The 14,802-nt window shown below is 40.7% G+C and overlaps 1 protein-coding gene across 4 annotated transcripts in view; it reads right to left on the reverse strand.

Moving 5' to 3' along the window:
* Positions 1–275: 275 nt before the first annotated feature.
* Positions 276–14,802, reverse strand: part of SLC25A17 (solute carrier family 25 member 17) — a 57,416-nt gene continuing 42,889 nt past the window's right edge. For 2 of the 4 annotated variants that reach the window (XM_082636390.1, XM_082636392.1), the window contains one exon: positions 9,612–10,225. In XM_082636390.1, coding sequence (XP_082492516.1) covers positions 10,078–10,225 — 148 coding nt within the window. In that variant the 3' untranslated portion in view covers positions 9,612–10,077. Of the gene's footprint in view, positions 737–1,452; positions 1,490–9,611; positions 10,226–14,802 lie in introns of those variants that run through there. The other 2 variants (XM_082636393.1, XM_082636391.1) reach the window with 2 other exon arrangements.

Consider the following 14,802-nt stretch of genomic DNA (forward strand, 5'->3'; position numbering starts at 1 on the left):
GGGATCCTAGTTCCCAGACCAGGGATCGAACCCACATCCCCTGCATTGGAAGGCAAAGTCTCAACCACTGGACCGCCAGGGAAGCCCCTACCTGTTTACATTTAAAAAAATACTTGTCTTGTAAAGATTTAAATTGATTTTTAAATTCATGGGTTATCAAAATGCCTTTTATGTCTTTTCTTTCCTGCTCTGCCTTTTAATCATTTTTCTGCCTGTTGGCACTTCAATCAGATGGTGAACAGAAACGAGGGAGTCACTCAACTGCGGATCAGTCAATTTTGCAAGTTTTTATTAGTGTCAGTAAAGACCAGTAAAGAGGTGGATGCTACTGGACAAAGGCTGTGTCCATTGTTTCTCTGTCTTCAGTTTCTATAGAGATTGAGAGCTACCAGCTTTAATATCTGGCCAAGAGAAGATTATAAATTGTGGATGACAAATTAAAAGTTTAGGCATATGCTTGGAGAGAGGAAAAAGTAAAAGAATATAATTTCAGCAAAATACTACCTACTCCATTCTTCGCTTTTATAGATAAAAAGGGTGCTTCAAGGTAGTGCTCCACCAAGTTCAAGCCACAGGTCCTATGCAGATTGCTCATCGAGTCTAAGAATGCTTCTTTTTTTGGTTTAACTGGGAACATATTTCACTAGGCATCTCTGACAGCAGTGATTTATAATGATGATAAAGGAGGCTGACTGCAATGCCCTCTGGTGGCCTAAAGGTTTCGCCATATCTGCAGCTGCATAAAACAAAAACAAAAAAACAGCCATTTTCTATCAAATAGCTTACTTATAAATTAAAAAGTCAACAAAGATAAATTGTAAAAGTCTTCTGTGCTTTTCATAATGATCATAATCATAGAGCATTTTTACAGAGGCACTTGCCCAGTGTGACCCCATGTTCATGGTGATGCAGAAAATGATTAATAGCAAGTCCCTGCCCTCTAGAATTTGCCATCTAACAAAGGCACAGGAGCAAGGATACAGACTTGGAACCAAGGCTCAAAGGGGAGAACTGTGGAAAGTACACAGGCTTTAGAACCTTTGTAGGATTAAATAAGATAATTTATGTAAAGCAACTAGTATGGCAACTGGCGCATGGTAGGTGCTCAATAAATTATTATGTTTTAGCATGTGATATTCAATGATCCCAGCCATCTGCTGGAAGAAATCTAACTTTCAGCAAATCTAAACTCCTATTATGATTACTTTTGATATACCTCATTTAACTCTGAATTTCATAGGACTGTTATGAGAATTAAATGAAAAAGCATGTAAAACTCAGCCCCTGGCATACAACAACTCTTCTTCCCTTTCACACTCAGAATGGAATTCTCCTGCAGCTTGCCAAAGTAGAGGTGAGGAGAGAAAGAAAGTGTTTCCAAAGTGACAAGGAACATAAAGGAATAGATAGGATGAAGTTTTAATTTAATAACATAATTCACAGGAGGCATACCTTTTGACCTGGTAACTGGATATTCCTGGAAATTTTTCTTAAAGAAGTAATCAGAAAATATAAAAGGAATCATATATTAGGGATTTCATCACATTATTTATAATAGCAAAAAAACTGGAAACCACCTAGAAGTCCATCAATAGGAGTCTAACTAAATAATGATACATTTATACAAAGCAATTCTATGTAACAAATTATGACATAGATATTTACTGACAGCAAATTATATTTGAGATGAAAAAGTTACAAAATTAGGCATAGTTTGATCTCATTTAAAAAACCCTATCTATAAATATATCTGTGAATGTATATATTTAAACAAGTCTGAAGATAGATATAGTTAAACATTAGCAGTGATTTCTAGGCAGTAAGAATATAGGAAGATATATAAACATATATATACAGGAATATATCCTTACTCTTTTCATTCTTCTTTTCTGTATTTTCTGAAAAATTTTTAATGACTGTGTATTGTTGTTGTTAAAAAAAAACCCAAAAAAGCTAAAAGAAAAACTTTAAACCAAAATGAAAACAGAGATACCTCCAAGCAGTACAAGACAGTGAAAGATTATTGGATAGAATACCAGGAGGTCTGAATTCACATTTTTGACTCCCAATCCTTTGCTATGTGACCTGAGCCAGATCTGTGTCTCCATTTCCCCATCTATACAGTATAAAAGCAATTAAAGTAATTCTTACAATAGAGAGAATAAAGTGAGAATGAGTGCATTAGGAACAAAATCTGTAAATGCTACACCTATAAACCAGTTGTAAATTAAAAGAGAAATAGAAAGGACTTTCTCAATTTTTAAATTCCCCTTCCCTTAAGTCTTCACTGCTTTTATAATTTTTAATACATGAACAAATGTGTATTAAAATTCCCCTTCCCTTAAGTCTTCACTGCTTTTATAGTTTGTAATACACGAACGAATGCACGATAAAGTACTTAGGGTTTTATCCTCAACTAGGCTCAGAACTATTTTTTTTCTTTTTTTTTTTTAAATATAATTTATTCACTGTGAAGTCCCCTGCTTTCATTTTCCTTGCTATACTTGAAAGTTGCTAAGACAGTAGTATTTTTTTTAAAAATTTTATTTATTTACTTTTGGCTGTGTTGGGTCTTCGTTTCTGTGTGAGGGCTTTCTCTAGTTGTGGCAAGCGGGGGCCACTCTTCATCGCGGTGTGCGGGCCTCTCACTATCGCGGCCTCTCTTGTTGCGGAGCACAGGCTCCAGACGCGCAGGCTCAGTAGTTCTGGCTCACGGGCCTAGTTGCTCCGCGGCATGTGGGATCTTCCCGGACCGGGGCACGAACCCGTGTCCCCTGCATCGCCAAGCAGATTCTCAACCACTGCGCCACCAGGGAAGCCCCAGAACTATTTTCTAAGTAAACATGTCCATATTGATCCAGATAAAGGGCAACTCCAGACCTTGACAGTCACCGCAATTCACGATACCCTAAACTACTCTTTTTTTTTTTTTTTTTTTTAATAAATTTATTTATTTAGTTTTGGCTGCATTGGGTCTTTGCTGCTGCCTGCGGGCTTTCTCTAGTTGCGGCGAGCAGGGGCCACTCTTTGTTGCCATGCGTGGGCTTCTCATTGCGGTGGCTTCTCTAGTTGTGGAGCATGGGCTCTAGGTGTGGGGGCTTCAGCAGTTGTGGCGCACGGGCTTAGTTGCTCCGTGGCATGTGGGATCCTCCCGGACCAGGGCTCGAACCCATGTCCCCTGCATTGGCAGGCAGATTCTTAACCACTGTGCCACCAGGGAAGTCCCCCTAAACTACTCTTGCTGGCCCTTCTTCATAGAGGTAGAACAAAATGATTCATGTTATGTCTAATTTTCAAAGTACGTTTAAAATTAGATTTTAAATTCATGGAGTACAGGGAATGTATCTTCTTTGTTTAGACCCAAATCTAACCATAGATAAAACTGTTAAGCAGGATAAGGGTCCTGATCACCTCTTCTTCCTTGTTGCAGGTTCTCGGTAGCCACCACCATTCCAACATGTGTTCAACTCAGAGATCTAGGTTGGGAAGCTTCTGTATCCAATTCAAACCAATGTACAAATAGTAAAGCATCACCCTCATTCTACTTTGCAAAACTACTTATTTCCTCCGTCAGGAAGGTCCTCTAACTTCCCTGGTGGTCCAATGGCTAAGATTCTGTGCTCCCAATGTAGGGGGCCCGTATTCGATCCCTGGTCAGGGAACTAGATCTCACATGCCGCAACTAAGAGTTTGTATGCCACAACTAAAGACCCCGTGCAGCCAAATTAACTTAAAAAAAAAAAAAAGGTCCTCTACCCATTACTTGGTGTGCTCTTTTTTAGATAAATTTATTTATTTATGGCTGCATTGGGTCTTCGTTGCTGTGCGCGGGCTTTCTCTAGTTGTGGTGAGCGGGGGCTACTCTTCGTTGCTGTGCACGGGCTTCTCATTGCAGTGGTTTCTCTTGTTGCCAGGCATGGGCTCTAGGCGCGTGGGCTTCAGTAATTGTGACACACAGGCTCAGTAGTTGTGGCGCACGGGCTTAGTTGCTCCATGGTATGTGAGATTTTCCCAGACCAGGGCTCGAACCTGTGTCCCCTGCTTTGGCAGGCAGATTCTTAACCACTGCACCACCAGGGAAGTCCTACTTGGTGTGTTCTTAATTCAAATGTTGCCTTCTGATTACACAGACCAAGAAAGAGGTGGGTCCAGCCTCTCCATGCTCCCAACGCAACTCCTGAACATTTACATTACTTTTTTTTTTTTGGCAATGCCACGTGTCTTGTGGGATTTTAGTTCCCCAACCAGGGATTGAACCCAGGCCCTCGGCAATGAAAGCGCAGAGTCCTAACCACTGGACTACCAGGGAGTTCCCTACATTACATTTCTTATGAGAACTCATTAGTGGTAGAATTCCAAGTTGTTTTTTGTCCGACCCCCATGCAGAACAATGAGCTACATAAGGGCAGAGAAAGTATTATTCATCTGGGTAATCCCAGCAAACTGCCATAGTGCTTGGATATGGAAGGTAATCAAAAACGATTTCTTGAATAAATGAATAGAATGTTATTCCTAGAATACGAATTTGCAATTTAATAAGGTCCTACATACCACACCCACATAGGGGAATCACCTACTTGGCTGGCCATCTACTCTGTCAATAGGTTCTACAGAAACTAAAGCAAAAGAAGAATGAAGTACACATGGAAGAATTAGATAAGCGATACCACCACAGTTAGATAATTTTGGTGACTACAATTAAAGCAAAGAAATAATGGATCTTTAAAGCTTAAAAAAGCCAAATGACTAGCAAAATAAAGTATACATCAAAAAAGTGTGAACTAATTAATCTAAGGAAAAGAAATATGAAAAACTGATAATCAACGACCGAGAAAATGCCAAAGGACAAGAATTCTAAAATATGTAAACTCATAATTAACAGATGCACTTGATTGGAGAAGGGTCAGCACTATTTTTAGCCAAAAACACTCATGCGACAACCGAGTGCCTACCCTGAGTAACACTCTACTTGAAAGTCTCGTTTCCTGCACTGGAAGAAGTTGGTATCTAGGGGAAGACAGAGATACTGCGATTCAAAACTCAATGGAGTGGGTCAGTGATAGACGTATGTACAAAATAGTAAAGGAGTACAGAAGTCTTTGGAGGTGGGTGAGTAGGAGGAAGCAAAGTTCCAGAAAGGCTTCCAGGAAGAGCTGATGCCTGATCTGGGCAGTTCACCAAGAATAGTAGGAAGAGATTCCTGAAACTATAAACACAGTAACTAAAGCAAGAAACAGCATGGATTTATGGAGCCACCCTTGGATACAAAGGCCACAGGCTTTCCTTGAGACTTGTAGCATCATACTGGGGTTCAGATAGTTCATTACAGAAAGAATTACATATCTTCAATCATATGCCCCTCTAGGTTGTAAAAGGGAACCATGCCCTGGCTTAGAAGTCTTACTTTTAAGGATATCTGAGGGATGTAGTGTGGCAATGTAGAAAGTCCTGGAGTCAGCCTAAATTTTAAATCCTGACCCTCAATCATTGAGTGACCATAGATAAGTTACTCTTGAAGCCTTAACTAGTTTATCTGTTAATGGGAATGAACCTCATATATTTAGAGTTATTACAAAGATATCAAGATGTATGTAAGTTAATGGTGCCTGGCATTTACCAGGCACTAATGCATGGAAGTTCCATTACCCATTTTCGTGGTTAGTTCCAAACCGAGTTTTCCTTCCCTTTCCCCAGACTGGACCTCATTTACTGGGTTCCACAGTTCACGGCCCAGTCTATGAACATTTTTTGAGCATGTCTCCTTGAGTGCTGTGCTAGGCACTGGTGCCTTGTCCCTCCCTTCCCCTGAACCTTCTATCCATCTGCTAATCTCTCCTTCACTCTGTCTTCACATAGTACTTTTCTTTCTTTTCTTCTCTCACCTAGCCCATGGATGAGTTATTTTCTTGTCTCTTATGTCCCAGTGAACATTGTTTTCAGGGGCTACCAGTATGCCCCATAAATATCAGCACTAACCCAAGGCTCTTTCATTTCTATAGTGGTAAAAACCCTGTGGGGGTCACATTCATTACATTCACTGAATATATAAATATCCTACAAGTGAATCTTCATATATATTTGGTATTCTGGTGACAGTCAACACTGCCAGGTAAGTAACTTACCTGCCCAGAGGGAGGGCTCTCCAGAGATGTGTGGCATTTGGACCCATGAAGTCACAATTCTTTAGCTTCTCCAGAGAGCCAAGATGAGACGCTAGCTCAGCCAGTGACTTTCTGCTACTGAACCAGTTCGCATTTTACTGATGAACTTATAAATGTTTGGGGGCCTTAATCTGAATACTGGATAAATCATTAACTTATTGGATTTGGCTTCACTTTTGAGGAGATACACAAAAGCCTCCCAGAAAAGACATGTTCACAGTTAAAACAAATGGAAAGAGGAAACACTGCCCCAAAGTAAAACCTAGAAGGTTTTCTTGGTTCAAACAGCATTTATCTGATGGATGTTTTAGTGACAGATGTTTACTAGACTTACTGTGGTGATCATTTTGCAATGTATATGTACATCAAATCACTATGTTGTACATCTGAAATTAATAAAATGTTATATGTTAATTACATCTGAATAGAAAACCCCGGCATTTATTAAGCACATTTATATGTCATGTACTCTGCCAGATGCATATATATATATATGTATATCTACATCCTGTTCTAAAGATTAAAGAAGGATTAAAGAAAAAATTTTGAAAATATATAAAACAGCCTTGCGCAGTAATCATTTCTATTAGACAAATAAACACAAAGACTAAGAAAGGTGAGGAAATGACTTGTCTGTGGCCACAATGCTTTTAAGTGATAGAACGAAAATCTGAACCCAGATCTGGCTCAGAATCCAGTGTGCTTTCCACTGAACCACAGTTGCATCTATTCAAACAGTCATATCCCTCATCAATAATAATAATATTATAATAATAGTCATCACTAACATTTATCTAGCTTTTCTCATGTGGCAAGCCTTGTGCTAAGAAATTTATGTATATGATCTCATTTAATCCTCACAATCACCCTATGAGGTAGGTTTATCAAGATCTCCACTTCACAGTTGAGAAAACTGAGTTTTATACCAGTTCAGCAATTGCTTTGTTCCCACAGCTGGTAAAGAGCAGGATCAGACTTGAACCTAGGTCTGTCTAATTCCAGAACCTATTCTCATAATCATTACACTAGACTGCAGGAAACTCAACTTTAGTCCTGACTCGAACCAGGCAGGTCATTTGATAGTTCTGTCTCAATTTCCTTGTTAATTAAACGGGGATACCGTTACTCGTCCTTACCTATTTCACAGAGATATTGGGGTTATAAAATGAGAAAGTGTACAAGCTTTAAGAAGGGAAATTGCTATATAAATCTAGGCTTGTCACAAGTTTCACTCAGATCTTCCCTCTCCCACGATCATAAAGGGAATTAGCTGACATCATTAACTCTTAAACATTCTCTGAAGTGGGTAGTGAGGATTATTATCTCCACTTATCAAAAAGCTAAAGCACAAGGAGATGATGTAACTTGCTAGTCAGTGACAGAGCTGCGAATAATACCCAAGATTCTAACTCCCACTGTTTTTGTTCTTATGGTAAATCCTATTTCTGCATTTCAAACTTAATTGTAAAATAGACAAGGGTGGAAATATTAGTGTCCACTTAAAAACACAGATTAAATTTTCTACTGAGGTGACACTAACATAATCCCTAAGGCTCTTAATCCTCACGTTCTAGAGAAACCTCATAAAGAATCAAAAAGAAAAAATTTTCCATTCCCTTAGTATAGACTTCGGCTCCTTAGTTTTCTCAAGTAACTTATTAATAATCAAAGTTTACAAAACCGGGTGAGTCATTACCTAGTTTCAACTATGCAGTGAGTCTGTAAGCTTCCAAAGGGAATATAAACCACATTATGAAATTGTTCTTTCATAAAATCAGAAAAGAAAGAAGCATCAAATACATTCTCACATCATAAACATCTAATATAACTATATAATCTGACTTGGAAATTATTTTAACGTACCAACAATACACAATACCCTGAGCTCAAAATTCAAGTTCCAAAGTGAACATCAAAATTAAAATAGTAACAAAAGTACACATGGCAGCTTTATGATCAATCTTCTCCCATGCTCCCCACCCAAGCCTCACCACCAACACAACACATACCTTAATATAAAATAAAAAGTAGTAATGGGGCCAATTCTCTGTCTTCAGTTCTCTAGCTTAAATAGGGGAGTGCTCAGGCTAGTTCCCAGATTATCAGTTCCTCTTAGTTGCTGTTTTCTAGAACAACACAATGATCTTTCAATTATTTCTAGTTTAATAATCACATATTTTGAAATTACCACAGGGACTAGAGGAGAAATAAGAGAAAGAAATTTCCACTCTCAAAATTGAATTTAAATACTGGAGTCCACAGACACTTGGTTATTACTCTGACTCCGACTGAATTAGACTTATAAATGAAAAACCTGTCATTGTGTTATAGGGACAAAAACTAAGTCAAAAACTAAGTCAAACTAAGTAGAACTAAGCTGTTGTTCTACTAATGTCAAGGGAGTTTGCTTCTTGAGTGCCTTGAGATGTCTAAATTCATTGCTGGCCACATAATAAAAGTCCTATGAACCTGAACATGTGCTACGAGGTGAAAGTAAATGACGACATGGGACTCCCAGTTTTTTCAGAGGTTGCTCTAATACATTAGTCTATTTTTTCCTTTGAGAACAATCGTTGTCTTGGTTTCCATAATTGAAACCAACTGTATCTTCTGCGGGGTCAAGAGCTCTAAGGTCTCTTGAACTTTGATGTGAGTACAAATCACCTAGGTATCTTGTTAAAATGCGGAATATGATTCAGAAGATCTGGGACTGCATGTCCAATAAGCTCCCAGGTGATGTCGATGCTATTGCTTGAGGCACCACTCTTTGAGTAGCAGGACTCTAAGGAATATTTCCAAATAGAAATAACCTCAATCAAGTTTATTCTCAAAATATACAGTCTCTACCAAGAGTTTATAAAAGAAGATAATATTCCAGAGCCTAAACAAGGTATCTGCTCCCTCTCCCTTTTCTGTGATTTTTACCAGCTGCTTGTAAACTCAATGTGATACTGTAAAGGGCAACTTTTAAGAATGACTTTTGTGCCGACAATTTATTGGGGCCTATATGGATGAATGCAAAACCTCAAGTTTTGGGCTTCCCTGGTGGCGCAGTGGTTGAGAGTCCGCCTGCCGATGCAGGGGACACGGGTTCGTGCCCCGATCCCGGAAGATCCCACATGCCGCGGAGCGGCTGGGCCCGCGAGCCATGGCCGCGGAGCCTGTGTGTCCAGAGCCTGTGCTCCGCAATGGGAGAGGCCACAGCAGTGAGAGGCCCGTGTACAGAAAAAAAAAAAAAACCTCAAGTTTTGTAGTGAAAAGGTTGATTCAAAATAAATATTTTAAAATTATGTCAAATACTAAATAAATGATATTTACAAATAGTTTATAAGAGAATCATTTGGAATTAATAATTTTCATTTCCCCCACAAAATAAATAGCTCACACACTAAAGAAGATACCTTTCCTTAAGCAGGAGGGAAAAAAATGCCAAGAAAAATAAAGTCATGCTTATGGCATAGTCATAACATTTTTAGTGAAGAAAATACCAAGATGAAGACATACAAAAGTATATGAGGAGAATTACATGGTAGCAAATTTGCCCTAGGACCTGGGGGAGGGTTCAAGAGAAAGGGACCATCCGGCAAATCTAAAAAAGACTTTACCTGGAAAAGATTATACATGAAAGCAAGAGTCCATTCCCCTCAAAAAAACCAAGAAACCCCCATAAACTTTCATTTTTAGGTTTTCAATAGGTTTTCTTTTCATATGGCCATTGGCCCAACCTCCCCCACAAAATTCAACAAGTTGGTAACAGGTCAAGCTGGCTATACTCCATGTGTAAACTTAGATGCATTTCAAGCCAACGAGGGTAAAATTCTCAGTGGAAGGAGCAAGTAAAAGGGGAACTGCTTCCCTTCACAGAGAAGGATCCCCTGTCTTGAGCATCTCTGAGTGCCTGGCGGTGGAAGGTGCCTCAGTGCTTGCGTGCGCTCTTCAGCCCCATGACTGTGAAGGTAGCAGCCGTCAGTTTCTCATAAACGAGGAACATGAGAGCAGCAGTGAGGACTGTCTGCAGCAGTTTGGCTTCAAGGCCTTTGTAGAGTCCCATTATTCCAAAACGCCTAAAAGGAAAGAGGTGAGAAAAAAAAAAAGGTTTTCAAAGAAACAATACTATTTTGCAAAGGTTTATTCTTAGGATCAAAAGAAGCTATGGAAGTTTTAGATATAACGGACTTCTATTGTTTAAGCACTTCTTATCTTTAAACGTATTTGGGGATTGATGAAAGTTTAGTATTTCTTCACAGCCACCATTAATTAGTGGAATGCTGACAGTATCCCACAGATAGGGTACAGATCCTAAAATCCTAAAACCATTTTTATGCCAAAATCTGGGATCTAACAAAGAACTTTTAGATCTTGACTTTAACACTCTCCCAACTCAGTTATTTCAACCTAACAGTCCCTAAACGGTAGCAAAGCTGCCAATTGGTTCAGATCATTGTAGCCTCAACAAAACGAGAGAAAGTAACAGAAATGAAAAGCTCTCCAATTCTGAGTCTTCCCATACATTTGATTTTTTTTTCTTTTTTTCTTTTTGGCTGCATTGGGTCTTCATTGCTGTGCACGGGCTTTCTCTTTGCAGCAAGTGGGGGCTACTCTTCGTTGTGGTGCGCGGGCTTCTCACTGTGATGGCTTCTCTTGTTGCGGAGTACGGGCTCTAGGCATGTGGGCTTCAGTAGTTGTGGCACGTGGGCTCAGTAGTTGTGGCTTGTGGGTTCTAGAGCGCAGGCTCAGTAGTTGTGGTGCATGGGCTTAGCTGCTCTGCAGCACGTGGAATCTTCCTGGACCAGGGCTCAGACCCGTGTCCCCTGCATTGGCAGGCGGATTCTTAACCACTGAGCCACCAGGGATATCCACATTTGATCTTCTAACCAAGTGGTTCTCACATCTAGCATACATCAAAATCAGTGGAAAAGCTTGGTGAACCACAGATTGCTGGGTCCCCTCCAGAGTTTCCGATTCATTCAGTCTGGGATGGCAGTCAAGAATTTGCATTTCTAACAAGCTCCCAGGTGATGAGGATGATGAGGCCAGCCTGGACACCAGCCCTTTAGACCCACTGCTCTAACCACAGAGAAGAATGCTTCAGCTAGAACCAGGAGTTCAGAGTAAATGATGTCTCCAAAGCTTCTTTTTGAGAGTGAATTAATCTCATATGCTAGTTTATCAGCAACTCCAGGGCTGTATACAGCACGCAGACTGAGAGATTAAAGCTAATCAAGCACTCCATTCAGAAACTATTCTACATTTTATACATTTGCTATGTGTGAAAACTTATCATTTGAAGCAAATCATGTGATAAATAGGAATGAAAAGACTTGACCCATGAATTTCTAGTTCATTGACTAATTTGAATTGTGTTCCCCCAAGAAAGCCAAGAAAGTCCACTTCAATGTTTCTCAAGGTGAGGTCTGCTGGGAGATAACAGAAAAAATCTATTCTGGTCTCTGTCCTCAGTTCCTGGCACAGAGCTTCTGAAGCCCTTGTAATTTCCTAAGTGATAAGAGCACTAGGTGCATTTCTTATTCTAATATTTAGTCTTGGGCTTCCCTGGTGGCGCAGTGGTAGAGAGTCCGCCTGCCGATGCAGGGGACACGGGTTCGTGCCCCGGTCTGGGAGGATCCCACATGCCTCGGAGCGGCTGGGCCCGTGAGCCATGGCCGCTAAGCCTGCGCGTCCGGAGCCTGTGCTCCACAACGGGAGAGGCCACAACAGTGAGAGGTCCGCGTACAGCAAAAAAATAAAATAAAAAATAATATTTAGTCTTTGATCCTAGTTCCTGATATAGAGTTCCTAAATCCCTCAATTTCATCAGTGACAGTAGGGTCTTCTGTTCTAATGAGGTGATTCTTGGTGGGCTCCTGGATGGGGCTGGTCACCAGCAAGACCAAGCTGTGATAAGAAACGTGGAATTCTCAGCCCCACTCACTATTCTCCAGAGAGCGGAGGGGGCCGGAAATGGAGTTAATGATAGATCATGCCTACATAACGAAGCCTCCATAAAAATCCCAAAAGTATGGGGTTCAGAGAGTTTCCAGGTTGGTGAGCACATCCATGTACCAGGAGGGTGATGTACCCCAACTCCTCGGGGACAGAAGCTCCTGTGCTTGGGACCCTCCCAGATCTCTTTATATGGCTACTCATCTGTATTTTTTTTTTTTTTTTTGTGGTAAGTGGGCCTCTCACTGATGTGGCCTCTCCCGTTGCGGAGCACAGGCTCCGGACGCGCAGGCCCAGCGGCCATGGCTCAAGGGCCCAGCCGCTCCGCGGCATGTGGGACCCTCCCAGACCAGGGCATGAACGCGTGTCCCCTGCATCGGCAGGCGGACTCTCAACCACCGCGCCACCAGGGAAGCCCTCATCTGTATTCTTTAATAAACTGGTAAACGTATGTGTTTCCCTTTCCCTGAGTTCTGTGAGCTGCTCTAGCAAACAATCATACCCAAGGGGGAGGAGGTCATGGCAACCTCCAATTCGTAGCCAAGTCAGACAGAAGTTTTGTGTAACCTGGGGACCGACTACCTGTGACTGTCATCTGAAGTGAGGGTCAGCATCCTAGGACCGAGCCCTTCCTTAACCTGTGGGATCTAATGCTATCCCCGGGTATGCAGCATCAGAACGGAGTTAAATCACGGGACACCCGGCTGGTAGCACACAGAACTGCCTGGTGCGGGAACCCCCCACACAACGTCTGGTGACTGGAAGTGCCAGAAGTGAAGTGCTCTGTGTCAGTAGTAAAGGAAAGATACACAGTAGTGTCGATTTTCTTCACATCCACTCACATCAGAATCACCAGGGTCTGTTTAGAAATGAAGATTGCCAGGCCCCGCTCCAGAGGGGCTGCATGAATCTGTATTTTAATAAGCACTTCAGGTGTTCTTAATCAATCAAAAGTTTGGAGAGGCCTGGCATGGTATACCGCACTGTCCGATATGGTAGCTACTAGCCACACGTGGTCATTTAAATTTAAATAAAATTTAAAATTCAGTTTCTCAGTTGTACTGGCAGTATTTCAAGTGCTTAACAGACACAAGTGGTTGCTGGCAACCCTACTGAACAGAACAGGTATTTCCATAATTGTAGAACGTTCTAGTGGATGAACATTCATTCAATGGTCCCTGAGTGCTTACTGAGCGTATGAGTTTGAACATCTGGCTCTGCCTGCATCTGTCTGGTGTTGGGCAAGTCACCTTCTCTAAACCTGCTTCCTGATCTGCAGAAATGGGAATATAGTCACCCTTCCACACGCACAAGGCTGAGTGAGAACCAAACAAGATGAAAGATGTAAAAACACGCTGAATTTCAAAACTATATAACTCTAAAGATTTCCTGTTGACACTACCTTCTTAACTTTCTTAACTACATCTCTCTTAACTCTCACAATGCTGGTAGAAATAGAAATGGGTATCATCTTTTTGGGTCAACATGGCAATACCTATCAAAATTTTGTATGTTTAAACTTCTTAAGTAATTCCACTTCAAGGAATTTTCTCTACAATTATAATAACTGAGGTATACAAAGCTAAATTTATGGACTATTCATTTGTCAATGTTTGTAAAGGCAAAAACCTGGAAACAAACTATTTATCATAAGTGTATTGGTCAATAAATTATGGCATATTATGTAACAAAAAACGCAGTCATTTAAAAAAACTAGATAGGGCTTCCCTGGTGGCGCAGTGGTTGAGAGTCCGCCTGCCAATGCAGGGGACACAGGTTCGTGCCCCGGTCCGGGAAGATCCCACATGCCGCGGAGAGGCTGGGCCCGTGAGCCATGGCCACTGAGCCTGCGCATCCGGAGCCTGTGCTCCGCAACGGGAGAGGCCCGCATACCGCAAAAAAAAAAAAAAAAACAAAAAAAAAACTAGATAAATGTACAGATATTGATGTGAAGGTTTGTAACGTTTTTACAAAAAGGCAAGGTACAAAACAGTATTACCATATGATTCCATTTGTATAAAAATGAATACCCAAAACATATGTTTTATACATTATTCTGGAAATACATGCACTTTTTGTTAACAGTGACTAACTCTTGGTAAAGAGATAGGAGAGAAAACACAGTAGGTGTGCACGTATTTATAGCTTTATTGAAGTTTAAATGAGTTCAATTTCATGAGTTTTGACTGATGGGTACACCCATGAAACAATCACCACATTCAAGGTAGTGAACATATCCATGACCTGAAAAAGTATCCTCACGTCCCTTTGCAATCATTCTCCCTCCACCTACTCTGGCCCTAAGCAACCACTAATGTGCTTTCTGTCACTGTAGATTATTTGCATTTTCTAAGTTTTATATAAGTGGAATCATACAGTATGAAATCTTTTTCATACTGACCTCTTTTACTCAGAAGAATTATTTCGAGATCCATCCACGTTTTTGCATGTATCAGTAATTATTTCTTTTTCCTTTCTGAATAGTATTCCACTGTATAGGTATACCACAACTTGTATCTACTCATCTGATGATGGGCATTTGGGGTGTTTCCAGATTTTGACTCTTACAAATAAAGCCATTATTAACATTTATGCACAGGTCGTTGTGTAGACGCATTTCATTTGTCTTGGGTAAATACCTTGAAGGGGAATGGCTGGGTCTATGGTAGGTGTATGTTTAGCTTTATAAGAAAATGCC

Source organism: Mesoplodon mirus (assembly GCF_964341445.2).
Source record: "Mesoplodon mirus genome assembly, chromosome: 11".
Lineage (NCBI taxonomy): Eukaryota > Metazoa > Chordata > Mammalia > Artiodactyla > Ziphiidae > Mesoplodon > Mesoplodon mirus.